This window comes from Pristis pectinata, chromosome 9 (genome assembly GCF_009764475.1).
Source record: "Pristis pectinata isolate sPriPec2 chromosome 9, sPriPec2.1.pri, whole genome shotgun sequence".
NCBI classification, from domain to species: Eukaryota; Metazoa; Chordata; class Chondrichthyes; order Rhinopristiformes; family Pristidae; genus Pristis; species Pristis pectinata.
In genome coordinates this window covers 60988427-61008296 of record NC_067413.1, presented here as the reverse complement: position 1 = coordinate 61008296, position 19870 = coordinate 60988427, and the positions used below count along the sequence as shown (strand labels likewise).

The 19870-nt window shown below is 42.0% G+C and overlaps 1 protein-coding gene across 5 annotated transcripts in view; it reads left to right on the top strand.

Annotated features, from left to right (window-relative positions):
• Positions 1-10953: 10953 nt before the first annotated feature.
• Positions 10954-19870, top strand: part of lrrcc1 (leucine rich repeat and coiled-coil centrosomal protein 1) — a 98624-nt gene continuing 89707 nt past the window's right edge. For 2 of the 5 annotated variants that reach the window (XR_007956896.1, XM_052023195.1), the window contains exons 1-5: positions 10999-11125; positions 14958-15055; positions 16756-16961; positions 17963-18028; positions 19263-19430. Coding sequence is in view for 4 of the 5 variants with exons in the window: in XM_052023195.1 (XP_051879155.1) it covers positions 14997-15055; positions 16756-16961; positions 17963-18028; positions 19263-19430 (499 nt within the window). In the remaining variant the exon portion in view is untranslated. Of the gene's footprint in view, positions 11181-11219; positions 11552-14957; positions 15056-16755; positions 16962-17962; positions 18029-19262; positions 19431-19870 lie in introns of those variants that run through there. The other 3 variants (XM_052023198.1, XM_052023196.1, XM_052023197.1) reach the window with 3 other exon arrangements.

Sequence of the window (19870 nt, the reverse complement as noted above, 5' to 3'; positions counted from 1 at the left end):
GGTGTCGAACACTGAGCTGTAATCGATAAACAGCAGCCTGACGTATGTTTTGCTGTTGTCTAGGTGCTCCAAAGCTGAGTGGAGAGCCAGTGAGATAGCCTCTACTGTAGACCTGTTGTGGTGGTAGGCGAATTACAGTGGGTCCAGGTTCTTGCTCAGGCTGGAGTTAAATCTAGCCATAATCAACCTTTCAAGCACTTCATCACAGTAGATATGAGTACTACTACTCAATAGTCATTGAGGCAGCTCACTCTGCTCTTCTTGGGCACCGGTATGATTGTTGCCCTTTTGAAGAAGGTGGGAACCTCAGACCACAGCTGTGAGAGGTTGAAAATGTCTTTGAACACTCCAGCCAGTTGGTTGGCACAGGTTTTCAGTACCCTGTCTGATGCCTTGTGTGTGTTCATCCTCTTGAAGGATGTTCTGACATCGGCCTCCGAGACAGAGATCACAGGGTCACCGGATGAAGTGGTCATTCGCACATGTGTAGTGTTATTCTCCCTTTCAATGCATGCATAAAAGGCGTTCAGCTCATTGTGGAGTGAAGCATCACTGCCACTTATGCTGTTAGGTTTCACCTTGGGAAGTAATGGCATGCAAACCCTGCCACAGCTGTCATGCATCCGACTGTGTCTCTAACTTCACATGGAATTGCCTCTTCACTCTCATGATGGCCTTCCGTAGGTCGTACCTGGACTTCTTGTAGGATTCTGGATCGCCAGTCTTGAACACCACAGATCTGGCCCTCAGCAGACTGCGAATCTCCTGGTTCATCCAGGGCTTCTGGTTTGGGAAAACTCGGTATGTTCTCAATGGCACACACTCATCCACGCAGGTCTTGATGAAGTCGGTGTTGGCCATGGCATATTCATTTAGATCCGAAGATGAACCCCTGAATACGGTCCAGTTCACTGATTCAAAGCAGTCCCGTAAATGCTCCTACGCTTCCCTTGACTGTACCTCTGCAGTCTTCACCTCTGGTGCTGTGGTCCTCAGTCTCTGCCTATATGTCAGGAGTAGAAGTACAGCCAGGTGATCGGACTTGCCAAAGTGTGGCCGCGGGATGGCACGGTAAGTGTTCTTGATGGTGGTGTAACAGTGATCAAGTATGTTGGCTCCTCTGGATCTGCAGGTGACATGTTGGTGGTAGTTGGTCAGAGACTTCTTCAAGCTGGGCTGGCTGAAGTCCCGCACAATGATTGGGAAGGCATCAGGTTGCGCTGTATCGTGACTGTTAATCACAGTGCTCAGCTCCTCCAGTGCCAGCTTGACATTCGCCAGGGGTAGAATATACACTGCTACCAGGATGACGGTGGAGAATTCCCTTGGCAGATAAAATGAACAGCACTTGACTGCCAGATGTTCCAGTTTGGGGGAGCAGGACTGAGACAGAACCACCATGTCTGTGCACCACGATGAGTTAATCATGAAGCAAACGCCGCCATCTCTGCCCTTACCTGATGCTACCATCTGGTCGTGCAGTGGATGATGAAGCCCTCAGGCTGAGTGGTGTGACCGGAGTGCTAGGGGTGAGCAATGTCTCTGTGAAACAGAGTACACAACAGTCCCTGATGTCCCTCTGGTACTGCAGTCTTGCTCTGAGGTCCTCAATTTTATTTTCCAGAGACTGTACATTAGCCAGGAGGATGGTAGGGAGAGGGGCCTTAGGGCCCTGTGTTTCAGTTTTACCTGCAGCCCTCCCGGGCACCCACATTTTCTGAGACAATGGAGACGTTCTATGATATCTCTGCAGTTATGAAATCCATGCCATTGGGAGAGAGTGTGAAGGAGAAGTTTCAAGCTGTATTTCTAACCAAGAGAAAATTGATGAAGACAATCTAGGGATCGTTTGTTAAGAATCGTCCACACAATATGATGACCAAGAGGAAATCTTCAAGGATGCCACAGATATTAGAATTGTTGGCTGTCAAATTGATCCAGGATCTCAAAGAGTTCTGTTTATTCAATTTGGAAATGAAATGATTGTGGCATCAGTATTGGAACAGAGCCAAGGTGCAGATGTGCAGTTATCCACATTGTGGACATATATTCAACAGGAATAATACATGAACACAGCATGATTTGGAAATAATTTTGACACAGGTACAACTCTTGAGACTGGTTATGATCAAGAGTAACACAGGTGACACAGGGACATCCAAACTGAAACATAAGTAGCACAAACTGAAGCCATTATCACAAACTACTAATTTTGAGAGGGAACAGATCAAGAGTACTGTGAATTCCCATTGGGAACATAATGACAAAGACAAAATGCAATCAAAGTTGAAACAGTAATTCTTGAGCTAGTGTAGTGAACCAAATAACTTATATAACTGTATTAGTGTTACTAATACAGTTTGCGTAAACACTTATGGGCATTGTGTACTACATGCAGTGTTCAAAGTAATGAAAATCATTATATTAATGCAGCAGCTGTAGGGAAGAACGTAAGACCAAAAGTGTAAAAGACCTACAAAGATTTACTAGACTCACTTATGCGGGAAGTAGACACTTCAGAGATATTAAGTACAGCGTGTACTATCATCCCGGTACCTAAGAAAAATAAGGTAATGTGCCTTAATGACTACGGCCTGGTGGCTCTAACATCTACCATCATGAAATGCTTCAAAAGGCCGGTCATGGCACGTACTAACTCCAGCCAACCTCGACCCACTGCATTACGCCTACGGCTGAAACAGGTGGACACCATTTCCCTGGCTCTATACTCTTCTCTCAAGCATCTGGACTGTAAAGACACCTATGTTAGACTGTTGTTTCTTGACTGCAGCTCTGCATTCAGTACCATAATTCCAAGCAAACTCATCTCCAAACTCCTCGACCTGCGACTCAGCACCTCCCTTTGCAATTGAATCCTTGACTTCCTGACCAACAGACCGCAATCAGTGAGGATAGGCAGCAACACTCCCACCACAATTATTCTCAACACTGGTGCCCCACAAGGCTGCATCCTCAGCCCCCTACTCTACTCCCTATACACTCATGACTGCGTAGCCAGATTCTTCTCCAACTCCATTAATAAGTTTGCAAATGACACCACCCTAGTGGGCCTGATCTCAAACAACTATGAGTCAGAGTACAGGAAGGAGGTAGAGACCCTAGTGGAATGGTGTCTGGACAACAACTTTCCCTCAATGTCAGCAAAACAAAAGTGCTGGTCATTGACTTCGCGAAGGTGGACGGTGCACATGCTCCTGTTTACATCAATGATGCTGAGGTCGAGAGGGTTGAATGTTTCAAGTTCATAGGAGTGAACATCACCAAAAGCCTGTCCTGGACCGATCACAAAGACACCACGGCAAAGAAAGCTCACCAGAGCCTCTACTTCCTCAGGAGGTTAAAGAAATTATGGCAGGTCCCCTTTGACCCTCACCAATTTTTATCAATGCACCATAGAAAGCATCCTATCCAGATGCATCACAGCTCGGTATGGTAACTGCTCTGCCCGAGACCATAAGAAACTGTGGAGGGTTGTGGACACAGCTCAGCACATCACGGAAACCAGCCTCCCCTCCACTGGCTCTGTCTACACTTCTTGCTGCCTTGCTAAAGCAGTCAATATAATCAAAGACCCCACCCACCCCAGACATTCTCTCTTCTTCCCCCTCTCAGGCAGAAGATACAAAAGCCTAAAAGCATGTACCACCAGGCTCAAGAGCAGACACTATCTCACTGTTATAAGACAACTGAACTGTCCCCTAGTACAAAAAGATGGATTTTTGACCTCACAATCCACCATGTTATGTCCTTGCACCTTATTGTCTGCCTGCACTGCACTTTGTCTGTAACTATACTTGATTCAGTATTCTGTTACTTGCCCTTGTACTACCTCAATGCACTGTTGTAATGAAATTATCTGTATGAATGGCAGGCAAAACAAAGTTTTTCATGGTACATGTGACAATAATAAACCATCTTACCAATTTAGTGAAGAACAATATTGGCCAGAAAACAAAGAAACTGAGTAAGTTTGTGTTTCGTTAAATTTATAACTATCTATAACTGTAAATAAATGTATAATTGCATTATTTTATGCATGTAAATAGTCACCTGATGGAATAATTTAATGTATGTAAATAGTCAATTGTATGCATGGGTTTATTCGATAGTAAGGGGGGCAGACATGAGATTCTGTGGACATGAAAGAAACTCCCAGATGGTATGTTGCCTCCTGGGTGCCAGGGTCAGGAATGTCTCGGATTGGGTCCACAGCATTCTGAAGGGGGAGGGCAAACGGCCAGAGGTCGTGGTACATATTGGTACCAATGACATAGGTAGGAAAAGAGATGGGATCCTGAAGAGGGAATATAGGGACCTAGGTAGGAAACTGAAAAGCAGGACCTCAAGGGCAGTAATCTCTGGATTGCTGCCTGTGCCATGCGCCAGTGAGGGTAAGAACAGGTTGATTTGGCAGATGAATGTGTGGCTGAGGAGTTGATGCAGGGGACAGAGTTTCAGATTTGTGGATCATTAGGATCTCTTCTGGGGAAGGTATGACCTGTAGAAAAGGGATGGGTTACACCTGAACTGGAGGGGGACCAATATTCTAATGGGCAGGTTTGCTAGAGCTGTTGGGGAGGGTTTCTGCTGCATTCAAATCAGGTGACTGTGACCGTTACAAGAAATCGAGATACGACCTCCGGAAAGCTATCAAGAATGCCAAGAGACAATACTGGTTCAAGGTAGAGGACTAGCTGTCAATTGCGGCAGGGCTTACATGCCATAACAGGCTTCAAAACGAAGTCGGGCAGCATAGTTAACAGCAGTGCATCCCTTCCTGATGAGCTTAACACATCCTATGCGCGTTTTGAACAGAAGGGTAGTGGATTGTCACCACGCACCCTGACAGCCTCCGATGCAATTAAACCCATGGTCACCTTTGAGGACGTAAGATCAGTCTTCAGGAGACTGAACCCAAGGAAAGCATCTGGCCCAGATGGTGTCCCTGGCTGTGTGCTCGTAGTTTGTGCTGATCAGCTGGCAGGGTATTTGCAGACATTTTTTAACCTCTCCCTGCTTCAATCTGATGTTCCCACCTGTTTTAAGAAGACCACTATCATCCTGGTACCAAAAAAAAACAAGGTGACATGCCTCAATGACTACCGATATGCAAGACAATGGTATGCGAGACAAGTTTTTCACTGTATCTCGGTACAAGTGACAATAATAAACCAATACCAATACACTAGTTTGGTAGGGGGCTGGGAATCTGAGTAATAGGTCAGAGGTTGGTGCATTTAGTGTACAAGTAGATGCAGCACGTAGAAAGACTGTGAGAAACGACAGACATTTGAAAGGGCAAAATTGCAGTCAGTTGGATGGGCTGAAGTGTGTCTATTTAAATGCAAGAAGTATCAGGAACAAGGGTGATGAACTTAGAGCATGGGTAAATACATGGAACTATGACATTGTGGCCATTACAGAGACTTGGCTGTCACAAGGGCAGGAATGGCTGCTGGATATTCTGGGGTTTGGATGTTTCAAAAGGGACAGGGGCAGAAGTAAAAGAGATGGGGGAGTGGCTTTGTTGATCAGGGACAGTATCACAGCTGTAGAAAGAGAGGATGTCCTGGAGGAATCGTCCATTGAGTCAGTGTGGGTCGAAGTCAGAAACAGGAAGGGAGCGATCACTCTATTGGGAGTATTCTACCGACCCCACAATACCAGCAGAGACACTGAGGAATAGATTGGGAGGCAGATTTTGGAGAGGTGTAAAAATAACAGGGTTGTTGTCATGGGTGATTTCAACTTCTCTAATATTGATTGGCACCTCTTTAGCGTAAAGGGGATAGAAAGGGCAGGGTTTGTTAGGTGTGTCCAGGAAGGATTCCTGACACAGTATGTGTCAGGCCAACTAGAGGAGAGGCCATATTGCACCTGGTATTAGGCAATGAGCCTGATAAGCTTTCAGATCTCTCAGTGGGAGAGCATTTTGGAGACAGTGACCATAACTCCTTAACCTTTGGAGAGGGATAGGAGCAGACAATATGGGAAAGTATTTAATTGGGGGAGGGGGAATTATGATGCTATTAGGCAGGAACTTGGAAGTGTAAATTGGGAACAGATGCTCTTGGGGAAGTGTACAATGGAAATGTGGAGGTTGTTTAGGGAGTACTTGCATGGGGTTCTAGACAGGTTTGTCCCATTGAAGCAGGGTAAGGATGGTAGAGTGAAGGAACTGTGGTTGACAAGAGACGTAGAATATCCTGTCAAGAGGAAGAAAGAAGCTTACCTAAGGTTTAGAAAGCATGGATTGGGGCTCTGGTAAAGCTACAAGGTAGCCAGGAGGGAGCTTAAGAATGGACTTAGGAGAGCTAGAAGGGGGCATGGCGAGTAGGATTTAGGAAAATCCCAAGGCATTCTACATGCATGTGAAGAATAGAAGGATGACTAGAATGAGGGTAGGACCGATCAGGGATAAAAGAGGAAACATGTGCCTGGAGTTGGAAGAGGTAGGGGAAGAGGTAGTTTGCTCCACTATTCACCAGTGAGAGAGACCTTGACGTTTGTGAGCATGGTGTACAACAGGCTGATATGCTAGGGCATGTCGATGTGAGGAAAGAGGATGTGCTGGAACTTTTGAAAAGCATTGGGATAGTTAAGTCACCGGGGCCAGACGGGATATATCCAAGATTATTATGGAAAGTATGGGAAGAGGTTGCTGTGCCTTTTGCGATGATCTTTGCATCCTCATTGGTCACAGGAGTAGCGCCAAATGGTTGGAGGGTGGCAAATGTTGTTACTTTGTTCAAGAAAGTGAGTAGGGATAACCTTGGGAATTACAGGCCAGTAAGTCTTACTTCAGTGGTGGGCAAATTACTGGAGAAGATTCTTAGAGATAGGATTTATGAGCATTTGGACAAGCATATGCTGATTAGGGACAGTCAGCATGGCTTTGTGAGGGGCAGGTCGTGCCTTACGAGCCTGATCGAATTCTTTGAGGATGTGACAAAGCACATTGATGAAGGTAGAGCAGTGGCTGTGGTGTACATGGATTTTAGTAAGGTGTTTGTTAAGGATCCTCATGGAAGGCTCATTCAGAAAGCCAGGAGGCATGGGATTCAGGGAAACTTGGCTGTGTGGATTCAGAAATGGCTCGCCCATAGAAGACAGGGGCCGATGGTAGATGGAGCATATTCTGCCTGGAGGTCGGTGACCAGTGGTGTTCCACAAGGATTTGTTCTGGGACCCCTGTTCTTTGTGATTTTTATAAATGGCTTGAATAAGGATATGGAAGGGTAGGTTAGTAAGTTTGCAGATGACATGAAGGTTGGTGGTGTTGTGGATACTGTAGAAGGTTGCTGTAGGTTACAACAAAGTAGTGATAGGATGCAGAGCTGGGCTGAGAAGTGGCAGATGGAGTTCAACCCGGAAAAGTGTGAAGTGATACACTTTGGAAGATTGAATTTTAAGGCAGAATACAAGGTTATTGGCAGGATTCTTAGCAGCGTAGAGGAACAGAGGGATCTTGGGGTCCACGTCCATAGATCCCTCAAGATTGCCACACAGGTTGATAGGGTTGTTAAGAAGGCATATGGTGTGTTGGCCTTCATTGGTTGGGGTCTTGAGTTCAAGAGCCGTGAGGTAATGTTGCAGCTCTATAAAACTCTGGTCATACCACACTTGGAGTATTGTGCTCAGTTCTGGTCACCTCGTTATAGGAAGGATGTGGAAGCTTTGGAGATAGTGCAGAGGAGATTTACCAGGATGCTACATGGATTGGGGAGCATGTCTTATGAGGATAGGTTGAGTGAGCTAGGGCTTTTCTCTTTGGAGAGAAGGAGGATGAGAGGTGACTTGATAGAGGTGTACAAGATGATAAGAGGCACAGATTGAGTGGGCAGTCAGAGTCTTTTTCTCGGCGAAAATGGATAACACGAGGGGGCACAATTTTAAGGTGATTAGAGGAAGGTATAAGGGGGATGTCAGAGGTAAATTTTTTACACAGAGAGTGTAGGGTGTGTGGAACACACTGCCAGCAGAGGTGGTGGAGGCAGGTACGTTAGGGACATTTAAGAGACTCTTAGATATGCGCATGAATGATAGAAAAATGGAGGGCTATGTGGGAGGGAAGGGTTAGGTAGATCTTAGAGCAGGATAAAATGTCAGCACAAGATTGTGAGCCGAAGGGCCTGTACTGTGCTGTAATGTTTTATGTTCTAAGTTCTACGTTTATCACTTTTTTTAAAGGGGAATCAGCGTAGTATATATGAATGTGAGGGTATATTTACATAAGAATTAGGAGCAGGAGTAGGCTATTGCATAGGTGGCTTGCTACCAAATTTGTTTGATAATGATCTTCTTAAGTATATTGGCATGTTTTAATATCTTAAAGTCATCGTTTAAAGCACAAGAGGTAAATCAAAATCAAAATTAAAAGTAAGAGGTAAATCAAAACTAACCTTCCTGCAGATCTCGATTTAGAGTTGGTGGAGTTTAGGAATAGAAGAAACTGAATTGGTGGAGTTTAGGAATAGAAGAAACTGAAGAGCAAAAGATTGTAAATGCTTGAAATTCAAAATAAAAAGAGAGAAACCTACAAAAACTCATCAGTGAAAAGATTGATCAAACATTGCAAATTGATGACCTATCATCAGAGCTAGCCAGTTCTGATGCAAGCCGGAAAGGCTGTTTATCCCAAATTATTGAATTCTCTGTCAAATCTTGATCACTGAAATACGCTTAATCAGAAGATGAGATGCTGTTTCTTGAGCTTACATTGTGTTTTGTTGTAACAGTGTAAGGTACCAAAGACAGAGAGGTCAGAGGGATATTGGGATGGAGAACTAAAATGATAAGCAAATGGAAGCTCAGTGCTATCCTTCCAGACTGAACAGATGAGTTCTGCAATGCAGGTGGTCACCCAACCTGCATTGTTTCTTTTTTTGTGGAGAAAATTACATCATGAACATTACACTAAATTGGAGGAGGTGCAGCTGAATTGATTCCTCTGGAAATATTTCAATTGCTAGATGCAGCAATGGATGGGATAAAAGGGCAGTGGTTGTGTGGGAAGGTGCTGTGAAAAGTGAAGGGGTGTTGATGGAGATGGAAGATGAATCAGAAAGCCGTACGGGGAAAGGTCCTTCCTAATACAGAAGAGGCGAAGTGGTGATGTGTCATGTGGCATCATGTTGGAAGTGGTGGGAATTACGTTGGATGATCTGTTGAACATAGAGGATGGTGTGGTGGAAGGTGAGGATAAAGGGAACTGGAAGGAAGTGGGAACATAAATGTGGGAAAAGGAATTGGTGCTGTTGAGGGCTCTGTCAACCACAGTGGCTGTGAAAAGAACAAAAAGAAAGACATCGTAGAGGCACTGGTATGGAAGGTAGTTGTGTATTGACTACAGCTCTGCCTTCAGTACTATAATCCCAAGCAAACTTGTTACCAAACTCTGAGACCTAGGACTCAACACCCCCCTCTGTAACTGGATCCTTGACACTGCAATCAGTGAGGATAGGCAGCAATACCTCTGGCACGATTATTCTCAACACTGGTGCCCACAAGGCTGCGTCCTCAGCCCTCTATTCTACTCCCTATACACTCACGACTGTGTGGCCAGATTCTGCTCTAACTCAATCTACAAGTTTGCCGATGATACTACCGTTGTAGGCTGTATCTCAAATTGCGATGAGTCGGAGTACAGGAAGGAGATAGAGAGCTTAGTGGAATGGTGTCATGACCACAGCTTTTCCCTCAATGTCAAAAAAACAAAAGAGCTAATCGTTGACTTCAGGAAAGAAGGTGGTGTACATGTACCTGTCTACATCAATGGTGCTGAAGTCGAGAGGGTTGAGAGCTTCACGTTCCTGGGAGTGAACATCACCAACAGCCTGTCCTGGTCAAATCACGTAGATGCCACGGCCAAGAAAGCTCACCAGTGCCTCTACTTCCTCAGGAGGCTAAAGAAATTCATTTTTTTCCCCTTTGTCTCTCACCAACTTTTATCGATGCACCATAGAAAGCATCCTATCTAGATGTATCACGGCTTGGTACAGCAACTGCTCTGCCCAGGACTGCAAGAAACTGCAGAGAATTGTGGACACAGCCCAGTGCATCACGGACACCAGCCTCCCCTCCTTGGACTCTGTCTTTACCTCTCGCTGTCTTGGTGAGGCAGCCAGCATAGTCAAAGACATCACCCACCCGGGTCATTCTCTCTTCTCGCCTCTTCCAGCAGGTAGAAGATACAGGAGCCTGAGGGCATGTACCACCAGACTTAAGGACAGCTTCTACCCCAAAGTGATAAGACTATTGAACAGTTCCCTTGTATGATAAGATGGACTCTGACCTCACGATCTACCTTGTTGTGACCTTGCACCTTATTGCACTGCACTTTCACTGTAGCTGTGACACTTTACTCTGTACTATTATTGTTTTTACCTGTACTACATTAATGCACTCTGTACTGACTCAATGTAACTGCACTGTGTAATGAATTGACCTGTACGAACGGTATACAAGTCAAGTTTTTCACTGTACCTTGGTACAAGTGACAATAATAAACCAATACCAATTACAATAGAAGAGATATGACAGGGCCAAAGAAAGTGTGAGAAAAGAATGAAGCAGGGTAGGAGGTGTAGTCAAGTTAGCACTGGGAGTCCTTGAGCTTCTAATGAATATTGGTCGCTAAACAATCCCCTGCCATGGGAGAGAATTTTTTATTAGGGCGAGAAGAAAGTGGCTTCTCTTCAATACAATGTGAATTCAATCCTTCAACATCCACGGACAAAACATAATTACTTGGTCAAGTCAAGTTAATTTAGAAGGAAAAAATATTTGATAAAATAAAAATGTTAATACTAAATACCCTCTCCCATCCCCTTATTTCGCATCAAAGGTAGCAAGCAACCATTATTTTGGTTGGAGTGGAACTTATCTGAAGGGCTGCGGGGAACGGAGGAAGGTTGGCGCAGCCGGACCGGAAGCGAATTGAGGCGCCGAGTTTGAACGGTTGGAGCGGGGCCGCGGGCGGCGGTTGCGATGGAGACGCGGCGGAAGCGGCCCCTGGGTGGGACGGTAGATATTAACCGTGGGCGCCTGGACGGTTCATCTCCGGGATCCGGCGGGCGGGCGGCCGGGCCAACAACTCCAAATGGTCACTGGTTCTTTCACGTCCTTTGTCATCATACTTTAGGTTAAAATTGGGACAGGTAACCCAGACTCATCCCACTGGGGAGTAAATCGCCTTTTCACTGCCTATGCGGCATCAGCAGAAGGAAGTTTAGCTTGTCGCAGTTGGAGGAATCCATGAACCATTCGTTCATCTATTCCTCTTTGGAAAGATGCTCTATCCCCCTACGCCGCCGACTGCAGCTGTAATGAACCGTGCTTGACTTGGTTTCTAAAGGTTTTACGTTGTAGAATAGCTAAAATGCAACATTGTACGTGCACTGCAAAATCGTGGCTCAACCAGCAGGATCTTCCCTGGTGCTGCGGTATTGTGTAGGACTTGAATGGACTGGGACGTCAGCACTTTAAGGATTAATTGTCTGCAAAGTAGTTTGATGAGGATATGAAAATTGTAAGTAACAAAGGCAAGCGTTAGAGTTTCAACAACAGATAAATTATTACAGGGCAGTCACAGGCCATAATGTGGAGTGAAACTAGAATGCAATTATACATTCTGAACTTTTTCTTGGAATTAGCTATGACACCAAAGTTGAAAGGCCTGGACTGAGACAATTGCTAGGAAAACTAAGTCAGTGAACAAAGATTTCTACTTGCGGTGGGGATCAGTCCTAATAGTTTTGGAGGAATATTTTCCCTATCTTGCTATTGGGTAGGCAGATTGACAGTCTAAAGTGTGCTATAAGCATATGTGTGGAAACTGACTGTTTCTTGATAGTTGCTGAGGTGCAATATGTAAATGAAAAGGGGGCAAGAGGTAACAGCCTATGAGAGGAAAGAGAGCCCATTGAAGTTGGTGCCTGATTTGTATAGAGATGGAACCAGTGATTTGGAAATCATTAGAAGAAAATGATATGGTGTATTGAAGATTGAAGGACAAGGAGGAAAAGTTTGCTTAGCTACTTTCAGAAAATATAATAATGGTGACCTTAAGAGCCCTTGGACAGCGTGGCAAAGATAGAAATGTAATTTTAGGGGGATTCATAGAAGAGAATCTGGGAAAGTGAGTGTGAATTTGGATGGAAAGCAGCATGATCAAGAACTGCAGAGGAAATGATGGAGATATGGCGGCAATGTGCAAGGAAAATGGAAGTTGAATGTGGACCATGCTGGTAATAATTAGCCAGATTGGTTGTGCCTGATTATGTAGGAAGGAATATCTGGGCAGTGTTCCACATTATTAACTAGATGCTTTTGTTGGGCCTGTACTGAGTCAGATTTGGTTAAGGATCCCAAAGCCTTTGTATCCAGTGTGCCCAGTCCTTTCTTGAATTTACGTGGAGTAAGTGGTACTGACATCTGTGATGGTGTAGAACTTGATGCACTGATTTCAAACTTCAGTTTTATCCTTTGTATCTTGCATCCTGGGCAAGTCAGCATGTACAATGGCACCTCTTCCTCCTGTTGGTTGGTTGATTGTTCACTTTTTTTTCTAAAACATAAAAATCACATATGGTTGAATGTAGGTGGACTGCTGAGCTATGAATTTGCTATTTCTTGTCGGGGAAGTCAAGTCTATGTAGCTGATTGAAGATGACAAGGAGGGCTGCTGAGGGTGCACTTAATGTAGTCTACCTGGCTTTTAGCAAATATTTTGAGGCGGTCACACATGGCAGACAGAGTAAACAGCCACAAAATCAAAGGGGAAATGGTAAATTGGATTCAATATTAGCTTCTTGACTGGAGACTGGTTTCCTGACAGCCATGATTGAATGATGGAGTAGACTCAGTGGGCTCAATGGCCTAATTCTGCTCCTATATCTTATGGTCTTAGAGAGACAAGGGGTAATGGTCAGTTATTTTAATGACTGGAAGGCTATTTGCTGTGGGATGCTGCAGGGCTCAGTTCTAAGTCCTTTGTTTTGAATAGTATATATCAGTGACTGACTTTAATGCATGTTGGTGCAACTAATAGAGCTGCCATCTCACAGGTCCAGTGACCCAGGTTCAATCCTGACCTCCAGTGCTATCTGTGTGGAGTTTGTACATTCTCCTGTGACTGCATGGGTTTTTTATCCAGATCCTCCACTTTCCTTCCAAATCTTAAAGACTTTCAGATTGGTAGGTAAATTGATCATTGTAAATTGCCCCTCATGTATAGTGAGTGGTGAATCTGGAGGGGTGTTTAATGGAATGTGGGAAGAATAAAAAAGCATTAATGTAAGTGGGCGTTTAGTTTGGACATGGAGGGCTGAAGGACCTGTTTCTGTGTTGTAGGACTCTATAAGGAAGCATGATTAAGAAATTTGCAGATGATACCAAAATTGACGGGCTTATAGTGAGGAGGAAGACTGTAAACAGCAGTAAGATATTGATGGATATGTCGTGTTGGGGAAAAGAAATGGTGAATAGAATTAAGTTTGAGAACTAAGGTAATACATCTACGAAGGGAGATACAAGCCGGGGGAATGAACAATAAATGTTAGGATACCAGAAAACAAAGGGAAGACTTGGAATGTATGTCCACAGATTCCCTGAACGTAGGAAAGTGAGATGGTTAAGGCATCCATGATACCTGTCTTCACTGGTTGAAGCGTAGGATACAAGAGCAGGGAGGCTGTGATTGTATAAGGTACCAGTTAGGCCATAGCTAGAGTATAGTGTACAAATCCAGTCACTAGATTGAAGGAAGTATATCAGAACTGGAGAGTAGAGGAGATTTGAGATTGTGGCCAGCAATGGAGTGCTTTTGCAGTGGGGAAAAAAAATTAGGCTAGAGTTCGTGTAACTAGGAGAAATAGAATTAAGGTAAATTAATAGAACGATAATAGGGAAATTGTAAACCTTTTCAACCAGAGGTTGGTGGAGGTCTGGAACTCACTGCTTGGAGGGGTGGTAGTGGTAAAAATCCTCTTCAGTTTTATAAAGTACCTGGATGAACATAATATATCATATGTACAGGGCAATGGGTTCAGAAGTGGAAAGTGAGAATTAGTTCAAGTAACTTTCTTTTTGATTGGCATTAACGCAAAAGGCTGAATGTCTGACTCCTGTGCTTGGCATTTGTGATTCCTTGATCCATCAGTTGTACGTTAGCTTGGATCTGTTGTTTCCACTGTTTAGCTTGCATGTAGTGCTCAGTTTTAGCTTCCTATGTTAACATCTAAATATCAGGTATAGTTGCACTAATCTGAAAGATTAATCCTCTAATGGGATGATAATGTTAGCTCGGGCAAAAGGATGGGGCATGAAGTTTCTGATTGTGGTGGAATATAATTCTGTTATTGCTATTGTCCAGATTTGATCTCAGATCAGTTCTAGTTCTATCCCACTTCCTGTACTGTTACACAGTAGGAAGGAAGGTATTGTCAGTGCAAAGACTGTGTCTTGAAGAATTATGTAGAGGTCTCTTCTACCAAAACTCCCAAAGACAGATGAATCCACAATAGGTAAACTAATGACAAGACTTTTTCTTCCTTGCTCTGGTTTTCTCATTTCTTGCAACACACTCACTAAGATGGATCCTGGCTACTTTGATTAGTCATACTGCTACTGACTTGCCTGGATGGAGGATTGATAAGCAGCACCAAAGTCTAACTTTGGTGGGGGAGGGGGGGGGGAGTGTGAATGGGGTGGTGATAATCAGCTAGAACCTTTCTCTGTTCGTGTTTTTGTTAAGTCTAGATTGTGTTAGAAGCCACTACCTCCTGATTGTACATCACTTCCCACAACTTCTGTGGGTCTATGCTGCTGGTGAGGCAAAACAATCTTGGGGATCTGACTGGAGGCATCTGTCACCGCCATGAGAAGAAGATTCTCGATCAGATGAATTGAACTTTCTTTATCCCTTTTCTGATTAGGTTTCAAATTACTGAGTGTGAACCAAATAATGAAGGCAAATGGCACAAAGTGATCAAGCATCCCAAGAACTGTGTCTGATTGATAGGGCCATCACCAGGTACATTTTTAAACTCTTTACTGAACTAAAGATTCCAGGATACAAAGTATTCAAGTTTGTGAATTTATTTGAATTTCTTCTCTTTTAAAGTAACTTTGCTGCTGTTCAGTGGAACTTGCTTTTAGACTATGTGTAAGCTAAAATAAGCATTTTAACTGCCAAATATGTATCTCAATCAATTTAAATTTAAAGGAAAACTAAGTTTCTCTGACTTTATGTAACATTTAAAGAACACAAATATTATTGTTCACAATGCAGATTTTGAGGTGATTAGCTTTTCAAAAATGCACACTTATTTGGTTTAAAGTTTCAGAAAAAGGCTTAAAGAAAACTTATACAGCATTTGGGTGGTTTCAGGAAATCTAAGTAATCCAGTAGATTTGTAGTTTCAGTGCATGTTGATGATCTCTCTTCATAAGGGTTGTGGAAGTTTTCTTGTCTCTGTAGAACTGACTTCTCTATTAGAGGAGAGTTTATGTTCCAGTTTCTCATGCTAAAGCAACCTGTAAATCCTACCATTATTTTGCACTATTCACGTAGATAGAATAACATCCGATAGTCCAGAAAATATGACCAGAATTTAGTCCATCAACTATAATCTTCTTGCATCCTTTAACAAGATTTCCCATCTGCCTATAAATCCTACCCAAGCTGTTATTGAACATGTTAACACTTTTAGTCTTGAAATTATGTTAAGTATTTTGAAAAAAACACATTTTGCTTTGCAGTGTGTGAATGCCAGCTTCAGTTTTTCCTTTTGGCCTTTCCCTTTACCATTTGGTACCACTTTCTAAATTTTAAATAATTATTTCCTTCAAGATCCTCTATTTTTTTCCCTCCGTGTCAAAGAGTCCCAGTACCTGTTTTGCTGAAATTTCTATGAGCTTAGATGTGTCCTTGGTAACATTGGTTTTGGGAGTAAGTTCATTTATCCCATTCCAGATTTATCTGTCCTGCATTTTCTTCCTAGTCTCTTCCTTCAACCATTTTTCTTTAAGTCTTCACCCATTCCATTGACCATGTTGTCATACAAGACTACGTGCCAAAGCCTTGGTCTCTGACTAGAATTTTTAGTATTCGTTATGAATGTGGCCATATCCACTAGCATCTGCTCTATCAGTACCTTTCAGTTCGCAGTTTGCTCTTCTCTGAAATATGCCATTCTGCAGCATAACTGAAATCCAATTTCACTGCTCTGAATTCCCAGATGAATTCTTAACCTCTGGAATTCTTTGTGGTCTGTCACTTGGAGTCCAGAGGCCAAAAATAGGATACTTAAACAGCCAGGTATTTCTGATATTCACTGTCAAATACATCATCATGCTTTTGGAGGCTATTCTCTGGCAACAGTTGGATAGATAAGAACAGAGCGATGTTAGTAAAGTCCAGTTCAGCTGTGTGACAACAGAGATGTTGTTGGAGGAGAGGTGTGATCAACCATGTCAAACGTTTGGGATGTGTAGAAAAGAATGAGGAGGTACAGTATACCTTTATCATGGTTAGAAATGAGATTTTGATCCAGCTTTATTGTGTGCCAGACAATGAATGCATCTATCAATGATATAACATTTGTAAAAATAAAATGACAGATGATTTGAAAATGTCTATTTTCTGGTCACATGCTGATAGGTTTGTGTGTTTGCAGCATTTGCTATATAAGGAAAATTTTTTAATGAAACTTAATTTTCATTTTTCAATAGCTTGCTAGCCGTACCTTTAAGCCCAAAGATTCGATCGTTGAATGTTCACTACAATCAGATCTCCAGAATTGAGGGCCTTGGACAGCTATGGCAGTTGCAGCATCTTGATCTCTCCTCCAATCAGATAACTCGTATTGAAGGATTGGAGGCCCTTGTAGCCTTACGTACACTAAATCTATCCTGTAACTTAATAACCAAAGTAGAAGGTTTGTAAATGCACTGCACTGAAATGTGTATTTTTTTTTACAGTTAATGTATTGTTGAGATGTGCTCATTTGATGTTTTATTTTCTAAAGACTTTGGGCCCCTGAACAAAAAAAATGTTTTTGAACACCTCTTTATGTGGGGGTGGGGGAGGAAAAAGAGTAGCAAGATAAAACCAGAGAAGGGATTACATTTAAGAAAAAACATTTGAGAAATTAGGTACCTTTTCACTAATGGTGAGGCAGCTGTGAGATAACAAGGTTAGAAAGGTTTAAGATCTGATAGAATATTTTTAATGTATTCATTTATGGCATGTAGACATTGCTGGCAATGTCAGCTTTTAACATGTATCTCAATTGCCTCTGAATTGTGGAAACAGTTAAATGTTAACCAGCTCGGTGGGTCTGGAGTCACATAATGGCCAAATTGGGCATTAATGGTAGATTTTCTTCCCTGGTGGGTATCGGTGAGGCAGATTGTTATTGCTCATGTTGTTATATTTCATATTTATTGCTCATTTTTCATTATGCTTTAGGAGGCCATTTGGTCCATTGAGTCCATACCAACTCTCAAAGCAATCCCATCAACACCACTCCTTCACTTATTTCAGTGTTACCATATTCTTTTTTTGCATGCCCAATAACTCCCCTCTCCACTGATCTTCCTACAATCCATCTACGTCAATGGTAATTTAAAGCAACAAATTAGCCTACCAGTCAGCATGTTGTTGGATGTGGGAGGAAACCCCACCACCTAGGAGAAAGCCGTGTGGTCACAGGGAGAACATGCAAACTCCACACAGCACTAGAGGTCAGGATCAAATCTAGGTCATTGGAGCTGTGAGGCGGCTGCACTATCTGCAATACCCAAACTAACCAAGAATTCTAGTTTATAAAAATAAAGAGTTGAACTTCAAATGAATGTTTTCTGAAAATAGTAATTGTGCTGTATAGTGCATAAAACTTGGAGGTAACATTTGGAAAAAATATTGTTTTGTCTTTAGGACTTAATGGACTTGTCAGTTTAACTCGATTGAATTTATCATACAATCGCATTACAGACTTGAGTGGTAAGTAAGGATTCTCTTGCAATGTCAAGCTCAATTATAATCTTAATTGACAGACATTGCTATTGTGCCTGGGGTTTCATTTTAAGTTCAATTGAATTGTGGTTTATCATATTTTCCCATTTGTCCTTAATTATTTTGAAATCTGCAATCTTGTCTTTCCTAATCTGAAATATGCTTTGTTAGAAGTGCTGTGGATAAACCATTAATATTTTAATTATTGTTTTTGTTTCTCATCTTCACCAGTTTTTAATTTTTGGATTTAAAATGTTACAGTTATGAAGACTACTTGAAACAGTTGCACTTGATGCAGTAGGATTTGAAAACCTAGACAGTAAATCTTGAACTAATTTCATTGCTATGCAAGGATTTAATTTATAAAATAACATAATATAGCTCTTACTCTAATTTGTAGTCCATATAGTACTTCGTTGCTTGAAGTTAGTGTGTTATTTCTTTCCTTTGTCAACGTTCTATTATTACTTTTCTTTTTTGAAGATTCATTTTCACTTTTATATGGTTTTATCCCTGCATCCTTACTGTGTTTAAAGAGAAAAATAGCCCCTAACACATTATCCCCATTTATTCAGGTAGTTGCAAAAACAGACAATGGTGATGACCACGTATCATTACCAATTACAAAGGCAATTCTTAAATCATATGATGATAACTGCAGTAACATGTGCAGTGTCCACATTGCACCCATAATGTGTAGCAGAGACTATATTAGCATTTTCTTTGTAGTCTTTCAAATTAATTTTTCAGTTGTTTCTGTAGCTTTTTATAATTCAAGCTTAGTATCATTATGTAGTCATTACTTCCTAATTTACTTTGTTCTCTCCATTTGGTATTTTTCTTTCTCCTGACAACGTTCTCTCTGACATCTAAGAAGCTACCAAGTACGGATGTTTTTTTTATTTTTATGCATTTTGTTTATTGCCAAATAATAGTTGGTAAATTACAGATTCTCAGTGAAGTATGCAAATAGATTGTAAAATAATTATGTACCCTGAAGCAGATATGGGTCTGGAACTCTTGCATCATGATGTCTTTAAAGCAGGGTCCATAAATCATATAAAAAAGAAATTAGCTACTTGAACATGAGAAAAGGTATAGGAATTGAAGGACAGGATGAAATATTGTGTGAAGGAAAACACTTGTGCAAATGGTCCAAATGAATTTTCTTTATAGTAACATTTCATAATTCTGTTTATTTTTTTCTCTTATCTTTGTTAAGGCTTCTCACACCTTCATGGTATTGGTCACAAGTTAAGTCTTGTAGATCTTCATAGTAATTGCATCAGCAACTTCAAGCATTTGCTACAATGTATGGTCGGCCTATGCTGCTTAACAGATCTGACTCTAGCAAAAGATGGAAGAGACAATCCAGTATGTCAAACTGCAGGTATTATATTCTTATCACCATATTGTATTGCTAATATGTTAGAGGTACATTCTTGGAGATGGATTCAAACTTTTGATGATCATGACCGACACAGAGGATGCTTTGCTGCTGAAAATACCTTAGACCATTAAACTAAATTCTCCATCTGACTTTCCTTATTTTCTTGATTTCATGTTGTTTTACTGTTAGGCTGAGCTAAAAATCTATTACTGCATATCCTCTGACCTTTGCTCTTGATTTTATGTTATGTTAACGTAATGTCATTTCGTAACTTGATATGGCAAGGATTCAAAGACCCCTGAGCATAATCTCAGTATGAGTGCATACTGAGTTGCCTATATAGAAAGAGTAAAGAAATAGCTGAAGCACTTGGAACAATACAAGGCTATTTTATGTGATCACAGTTAGAACTTTTCTTGTTGACATTGTATGGATACTGC